Genomic DNA, 9,130 nt, shown 5'->3' on the forward strand with positions numbered 1-9,130 from the left:
GATGGAATATTCTCCCTGCTTGCACTTGGTGGAGCCCCATTTTGTGGACGGATTGCCTTCACAACTAACTAAATATATATATATATATATTCAGTGTACAAAATAGGGCTAGTGTTCAGGCTTGGTTGGTTCCTCCTCTCTTTGTAAGATGATGGCCTTCTTCGTTTTCGGCATTTCTATATTTTGAAATATATATATAGGGTTTTGCTAACATACTACATGAAGGTAGTATTGTTAGCAACGTACCCACTTTTTAATTCACAAAAATATCCCTGCCACCTCATTAAAATGGGAAATTTCAGGGACTTTTTGGTCTTTCACCCAAATTATCCAATACCCCACAAATTCCATCTCTTCCATTCTTCACCCCTCGCCACTGATTCCATGGTATTCTTTGCAGTTCTCCAATACCATTTGAAGGACTCATAAATGGCATAAAGGCCGATTTAAATCAAGAAAAATCCAGACCAAATTGCATCACTTTCATTTTTCTTTGGAAGTCGCTAAAGTGTACTGTCGATTTACTAAGCACTGGAAGAATTTTTTTATAAAGTTGAATCATGGGAAGAGTTCCTTAAAAGGCACAAAGACATAGGTTGTCTATGATAATCTCCCACCGAGAATTCTTTAATAATTTGACTCAAAATCAATGAGTATTGAAATTGGATCGCCAACTTGATAAAATTATTGTCTTTCCAGACCTGGTTTTCATAATTTTGCAAGGTTATGATGTAATACAAATCTACCATAATTTCAATACATTTAGCTTGCAAGCGTGGTTGGAAGTAAATACCCATTTTACAAGAATTGATTTCCATGGGGATTGGGGATTGTAGAGATGGAGTTGGGGGATAATTGGAAAATTTTGGTGAAAGACCAAAAAGTCCCTGAAAGTTTCCATTTTAATGGGAAAATGATCCGAAATATACATAAACTTTGACGAAAGTTGTTGTAACACGCCTCAACTTTGTTGAGGGCCCTTTGACCCCATGGACTATTTATTACCGTATTATAGTAGCATATATTTATCTAGCTGAACCACTGCGTGAACACACGCACACTGAACGCGTAAGGATCGAAAGAAATCACTATAAACCTATCTTTAATTGTCACGTAGCACCTCAGGTGTCCTTTATTTTGCATATTTATCATTAAATTCCCTTTCTTTTCGGTATAAATTATCTTAATTTATTATAGATAGGTATAAACCTCCATTTTTCTTCACTTCTCTGATTCTCTCACCATTATCGTTGAAGCCTTGAAAGTAAGCTTTTTTTGTTCTCGCCATTCTCCAAAATTCTGATTTCTTTCTTTGTTTTCTTTATTTGTTAAAAACTTCTACTCACTAGTTTCTAATTTAGTCACAGTAATTTCTGATTTCTTAAATTAGGGTTAGACATGGAAGAGGTAAAACTGGACGATGAACAATCTAAATTCATTATTCCAAAGTTAGTGAAGAAAATAAATCACGGATGAGGTTCCATTAACGGTGAGATACCTCGGAAGAAGGAGAACAGAAGTAACGATGAGATGGATTATCAATAAAAAACATCGATGAGGTTCCATAAACAACCTGGATCAATATATCAAGATTCAAACATCAAATTTTGAAATTTACACTTCAAATAAAGCCAATTAATTAATAATTTAAAAAAGAAGAAGAAACTTACAATAGAATGGAGGAAAATAGATAGGAGTAATAGAAAGGTGAATCTGTATGAAGATTTTGGATTCATTGTACAGAGAGGAAAAAATAGGGGAGTTTGAATATGATGATCTATGTGAAAGAAAATTGGACAAGATTGAAACAGAAGGAAGAGATTCAGAAGCTTAAGAAACAACGACATTTTGGAAAGAGCGAAATTGTACTCAAGGCCCTTTAATTTTTAATTTAAATGGCGTGTGTGAATCACTGTGTTTCGATGGAATGAGTAAGTGGTCCAGCTGGGTAAATTAAGGCAACCATAATACGAGGGGGTCATAGGAACCCCGCAAAGTTGAGGGGTGTTCCAGCAACTTTCGTCAAAGTTTAGGTATATTTCGGACCCTTTTCCCCATTTTAATGAGGCGGCAGGGATATTTTTGTACATTAAAAAGTGGGTACATTGCTAAGATACCGCCTTCATGTAGTATGTTAGCAAGACCCATATATATATATATAGGCCCATTCCCTAAGATTATGATCAACAAACATCAGAAATAGGCTGAATCGATGTCAGCAACAAATGAGGAAAAGCTTAAGTTTCAGTTACTCAGTTCTACTTTTATGTTCAGGTACCAGCAGGTTCTCCTATTCCTGGTAATTTTCTTTGCCTTTGCCCACCCCAATCCATCAACACCACACTCTAATTCACCTCACCATCGTTTTCAATGCAAATCTCCTTTCCTTTGTCCTTCTGGAGACTACCATTCTAAAAGATTATGACATTATTCAAGAATGCACATAAGTTGATCATAACATTTGCAGGGAAGAGAGAAATAGACAGAGAGCCGAAGAGAGGAGCTAGAAGATCAAACAAATTACAGCTTCTATTTAAGTTGAATTTAAGAAACACAAAGAGTAAAAATGATCCTCACCCCAAAAGTTTTAAAGCATTGAATTGTATCCTTTTTGAACTGTCAATATCAAATCAAGTGGAAGGGCATATAGAAGCCACATTTGCAGTTGAAGTGGTTTTCTGAGTCTAAAATAGTTCAAGTACTTAGGCTACATGCCGTAGATTTCTCATGGCCTTCAAAATTATTTGCCCTAAAGGCCCTTAAAGTTAAAATTGAGTAAAATAAAAGCAAAGCGATGAGATTCTTTTTTCTTAAAAAAAAGTTAAGAATCTGATAATTTCTTTGTTTAAATAATTCTTGGCAGGATAAATAAAATATTCAGAGGTCTGAATAAGATGATATGAGACCATAGTAAAACTGTTCCAATGAAGAAGATACAAAATAAGGAAATCAAACTAAGGAAAAAATATACAAGAAAATTCAATGATGATCGTTAATGGAAGCACACTGAAGCGCGCACCTTGCGACATGTTGACATGGGATCATCAGAATAGAAAGGTGGGTAACCCACTAGCATTTCATACATAATAGCACCTAGCGACCACCTGAAGAAAAAGAACAAATGTATGCCAAATACATGAGGCCAAATACACAAAAGCACATGGATTAAGCCCCCCCCCCAAAAAAAAAAAAAAAAAAAAAGGAAAGAAAGAAAAGGAATACACCAAAAATAACCATAGTAGGCACGAGTGATAGAACAAACTTGAACTGGAGCAACTTAAACATAAGATCACATTTTCCAGAAATTAACAAAAGCAAAGAAGGTAATACTCAAAGAGACCGTTCATATACATGAGAAAACTTTACTGACCAGTCACACTCCATTCCATAACCTTTCTTCAGCAGGACTTCAGGAGCTATATAGTCTGGTGTACCAACTGTAGAATATGCCTGGGTTACCCCACCAATTGGAGGAATTTAGTTAGATAAGGAAACTGACTTCTTCTCAGTTTTATTAAAAGTGAAAAGCATTATAAAAGTGGCAAGGTCCATGGAATTTGAAGCAAAAAGCAAGAAGTGAAGCTCACATGTTAACGGGATTTTAAAAATTATCAAAAATCTATGAATTTAACATGATAAAAATTTAAATTGCAATTAAAATAACTAATTTTAGCATCTAACATACAATAAGGTTGTATTGATCCAACTCCTCAAAGTTGAAATTCAAAGAAACTGTTGATTCTTGTTGGAATCCCTTTGTGCATCATTATTTGAAGCGTACCTATGAAGGACAACAGCTCGAGCTTCACATCTCTTCATCGCTTTAAGCAACAAAGCAATGACTCTTATGAGCACTGTTTCTTCAACTACACAAAATCAACTCTAAAATGATCCACAAAACTGCATGAATTTTGCTATTTCAGGTGAAGTGGTAAGCAATATGGTCATTGTGTAGAAAACATACACTCAACCCCAAAACTAATCCATGAACTAGATTGTCCAAACCCATACAAGGAAACAATAACTCAATCCCTCGATCAATGTGGGACATTCTAACACCCCCCACCCAAGACTGAACATTTGGAGCAAGGACAATATGAGATGGGATCTGAACATTGGATAAAACAATTCGGTGTTGGTCCAGTGATGATAACATGTTAAGAAAATAGACCTAGGTCCTAACCAACCCAAAAGATAGTTCACAAGATGAGGATCGCTCACGACCATAGACAACAACCACTTCCTCAACCAATGCGGGACACGCTAATTGTTATCATGTAGCATATCTAATGATTGTTCCATCTACATTACCAAAAGAGAATGACATAGTGCAATAAGAGGTAAACCAGTGTCCTCTGAAAGAATAAAACAGGAAAGTTCAACCAAAAAGAAACCCAAATGGGAGGAGACTCACAAGTGTTCTCCTATTTTTCTGCCAATGTTGTAATTGCTCTTGCTGAGTGCGTTTTGGCACTGAAGAACCATCACTCCGAGAAGTTCCATGGACACTATCACCCGCTGCGAAATCCTTCTCTTCAAGGGTGCTGCAGTCCAATGGCTTACAAAGTCCAAAATCTGATAGTCTTAAATGACCGTATCTATCAAGCAGCAGGTTATCAGGCTTAATGTCTCTGCAGCGAATACAGCGTAGGGGAAACAAGATTACAACAACAACAACAAACCCAGTGTATTCCCACAAAGTGGGGTCTGGGGAGGGTAAAATGTCCATACCGCTACCTCCAAAGAAGTAGAGGGGAAACAAGATTAGAATGTTTTAAAAGGTCCAGTACGAATGTAGAAATATCACATGACAAATTGCAACCAGGCATCAAAAGAAGTTATCACCTGTGTATATAGTTATGTATATGGATAGATTCTATAGCCAAAACAGTCTCTGCAACATAAAATCTGGCTTCATCTTCAGTTAGTGTATCCTTCCTCATGAGTAGGGTCATCATATCACCACCAGGTAGATATTCCATGATTAGATAAAGAAACTCATCATCTTGGAAAGAACAATACAGTTTGACAATGCAATTACTGTCCACCTCTGCGAGCAGATTCCTTTCAGCTTTTACATGCTCAACCTAATAGGACCCAAAAGCTAAGGACCAGTAAATATAGTAGCAGAACCATTATTGAAATCTGATGTTCATAATCATGTACCTGTCCTCTACGAAGCATTTCTGATTTCTTAAGCTTTTTCATTGCATATACATGACCCGTTGTTTTCTCTCTACAAACTCTTACCTGTAATGGGGAAAAGACAAACATTTACATCCTTTAGACTTTCTGAGAATGGAATTTCATATCCACAGTTCATCATATTGAGCTCAGAAATATATAGCTGCTAGAGCACAGTGTGTTGAAAGTATAATGCAAGCACTCCAGCATATTCAACAAGTCACTTAGTCCGACTATTAAATTAGCATATCATGGGCAACCAGCTTATATGATGACATTCCATAACTGGCAAGATAACCACCTAATGGAGACTCACGACAAACTTGTGACTCATGAGGAGAGCGCTACCCAGCAGAAAGCTCAATTTTTCAAGCTTTGAGCCTTTGACAGAGAACTGCTTAAGAAACCATTAGTTTTGACAAGAGAAAGGAAGAGAATTGTATCAACTGGGTTTCTACAAAACCTTTTTCTCGAAAGAGGCAACACCTTATTAAATTCAGAAGCATCACAATTAACTCGCAAGTATAAATTAAATTGAAAAAGGGAAATACAAAGCTCAGCTTACAAAGAATAAGGAGTGCCTATTTTATCCATCCGAGAAGCCTTAATTAAGGGGCAGAATCATGAAAGAGTGAGGTGAGAATTCCTTAATGCTGATTAAAAGGTCATTAGATTCCACAGAAGCTTCGGATGTCTTTTACTTTCAATTCTTTGACCATGGAATGACTAGTACTTGACTACCTGTCAGGAAAGGAATCGGTCACTCTATTAGTTATTCACTTCAAGTAACACTATGGAGCATAGGCCTAAAATCACCCTCTATCGCTAATTGGTGTGCCTCTAGCTCTGCTCAGCCACCTCAAAATAGTTTCTGTATAGATGACACTTGGAAGTTCGCCCCAACTACAATAAATATCTATATCTCTTGGTCTAAGCTAATACTATAGGTGAAACATAACCAACAAAATCATCTGATAAGAGGATTAGAAATTTAACACTTCCTGAGAGAGAAAAATTAATATCAATCAGAGAGGGGCAAACTATCCGAGGCAGTGGCTAGGAGACCCAAAGAAAAGATGGAAAAATTCCAACTTAATACTTCGAAAGTCTTGAATAAGGTCTAAGAGAGACGCCCTCTCATCCCCAGAAATGGATAAAGTGCGTGATTCTTAAACAGCTCCTAAAGCCACGTGTACTCACAGTGCTGTTGGTTGAATTCATGGTTGTGTTGTAGTACCTTCTTCTTTTTTTTCCCTTTGACGAATATAGACATGACTACATCACATTTTTACTATAAACTAAACATACAAATATTATTATGAATATCCATATTGAAGCCTTTAGTTTTCTACGGAGTTCATCCATGAAGGAGAAAAAAGGAACTTGACAGTCCAAAGAACGTGTTGGGGTTTCGGGACCCGAATCCAGTTGATGTGGGAATCACATTTTTGGTCTTCTCATGAAGTATGATATAAGTTTTTAACTAGAAATATGTGATACTCTAAGATTATATTGCTGGTGAGAATTTGATATAATATGTTCTTAGATATTTTTCTCTCCAAATATATATACATACATTAAGTTTTACAATCTAATATGGTAAAAATGCCAGGGAGATTTGTTGCTTGGAAAAGTTAGTAAAAGCTCTAGAATCTAATACTGTATAGATAATTTTAAAGTCACCTGGATCTAGGTAGTTTCTACTTCCACATAAAAAGACAGTGTCAACCATTTTTGACATTCATAATAATCAAGTCCTAGGCTAAGTAATAGACTCCTGCAGGATTCACTTACTGATAATAGAGCATTACCTCCCTAACTATCCCATTAGATCTAACACACAGCTCACCAAATATTTGACCGGACCTTATAGCCAGCCAAATTTACTTCAAAAGAGTTCTAGAAGCCTACATAGGAGCTAAGGACTCAATTATCTCCTCATTGCTGTCTTAACAAGTTGGTTCAACAGTAGTGTAGCTACGCCGTCATTTAACGTCTACATATATCAGCTTCTCGCGCTTGTATTCAAATCACACCAAACCTAGACTTGATCCAAGTTACCTAAGAAGCTTACCCCAATCAGTAAGTAATCTCTCCTTTCCTTATTTAGAACTTGTTTTCCTTTTTACAAGAAAACATCATAGAAACATTAACATTTTAATAGTTGGATTTATATTTTAACGTGATTATATTGTGCAATAACAGGAAAATATTACTTGATCAGCGTAGCATTGATCCAGAAGTTTCTATTTATGCTCTAAGTGCATTAAAAGAATTTTCTAAATGGTAACTTTATTGCTCTGGTACATGCGGGGATGAGCTTGTGCGGGTTTCACCATGTTTTTGGATTTTCTAAATGTTAGCTTTCTTGCTCTGGTACATGCGGGGATGAGCTTGTGCGGGTTTCACTATGTTTTTGAATTTTATGTCCACTAATTGATTCAACTGATACGTGTGATCATTTTTATACATTTTACAACTATAATTCATGATATTTGAAGGAAAGAAACAAGTTATAAATGATAATATTTTTACACGTAATTGTTACGTTTCTATAAAGAAGATGGTTACACGTGGCTATCTTCATGGATAAGTCTGAGGGTTGTATGTGCGATATGAAAAATAAAAAGCATGTCTTGGGAGGAATCATTAGATGACTGGGTGGCTATTCACCCCGCGATATTTGGTGTTTCCCAAGAATCACACGTTCTGTTGTGGGATTATGATTAAGATCATGTCTGTCCACTAAAGACTAGTGGTCTATTTGGATTTCTCTTGGATCATGCTAGCATTCCCTATCCTACTCGTAAGGCAATACTGGTAGGTGTAGTTCCCAGACGATTGGGGAACGTAGATCGATCATCATCATATGCACATGGTGTATTATGTCAGTTTATAGATGGAACCTCCCCAGTATTATGAAATATTTTGTTTATGGCCCATGAGCAACATTGAATTTCAATTGATTTCTAAATGATTTACCATGTGTTTATTATTGTTTGAGTTTTTATTGATACAGTTGAGGAATATAATTTTGATAATGAAGTGCATGTTTTCTTAACATTCTCGTCCCACCTTTTAAAGGGAGGTCTATGAAGCTTATTGTACTACTTGGCTTTTAGGTCCCGTAACTCAACAGAGCAAAATAGCTTGAGATCTAGTTACATACCTTCAGCGGCAAGCTCGGACAAGTGGTGGCTTTTCTTGTCATTTTATTCCATTAATATCACATGTCATGATATGTACCGTCTTTACATATATGTAACATATTTAATAGAAGCTCCACTGACTCACTGGGTAAGTTTATATGTTTTGTACTTCAACTATGCCTCACGAGACTTAATTTCAGATGTGTAATGCTTCAAGCCTCTCTATGGGATGCTCATGCTTTAGATTTAGTTGATACAATAGAGAAAGGGTTCACTCGGTGATTGTGGCACTCATTGGATGCCGGTCACTGCCCCCTTTTCTGGGTCATGACACTTCGGCATCTACATTTTCCAGAAAGCAAGGGGAAATAAAGCAGTAAAATTTACTATTTCATGAGAGACGTTTTACCATCCACATTCAGAACTAGACAAAATGAAAAACTGTGGTTATAGAAGATTGTATTAATATCAGAACAAAATAATACAAGAAACAACAAAGATGTTAACGGGCAATTAGATTTTCAGTAGAAAATATACCTCCCCAAATGCACCCTTTCCAATCATTGTTAATAACTCAAAATCATCAGCTCCCATTTTGTGCCTTTGCAGACGCATGTATTCAGTTTCTTTCTTTTCATGAAATTTCAGTACATTATTTTGGTCTTCCTCTGAGACATCAGCATCTGCAAGCTTCTTTTCCAGTATACTTCGACTGGTGACCAAACACAAAAAGGAAAAGAATATATTACAAAGCACTTCATAGGGCATAATTCAGAAATAGCAAGTACTGCTATTCT

General features: G+C 36.3%; 1 protein-coding gene across 1 annotated transcript in view; it reads right to left on the bottom strand.

Moving 5' to 3' along the window:
• Positions 1-9,045, bottom strand: part of LOC107853182 (serine/threonine-protein kinase tricornered) — a gene marked incomplete at its 5' end in the record, with an annotated part of 17,833 nt that extends 8,788 nt beyond the window's left edge. The window contains 6 exon segments of the mRNA XM_047407956.1: positions 3,020-3,104; positions 3,371-3,450; positions 4,415-4,631; positions 4,846-5,087; positions 5,167-5,250; positions 8,871-9,045. Coding sequence (XP_047263912.1) covers positions 3,020-3,104; positions 3,371-3,450; positions 4,415-4,631; positions 4,846-5,087; positions 5,167-5,250; positions 8,871-9,045 — 883 coding nt within the window.
• Between the last annotated feature and the right edge of the window lie 85 nt (positions 9,046-9,130).

The sequence above is a fragment of the Capsicum annuum genome, chromosome 3, assembly GCF_002878395.1.
Source record: "Capsicum annuum cultivar UCD-10X-F1 chromosome 3, UCD10Xv1.1, whole genome shotgun sequence".
Classification (NCBI taxonomy): domain Eukaryota; kingdom Viridiplantae; phylum Streptophyta; class Magnoliopsida; order Solanales; family Solanaceae; genus Capsicum; species Capsicum annuum.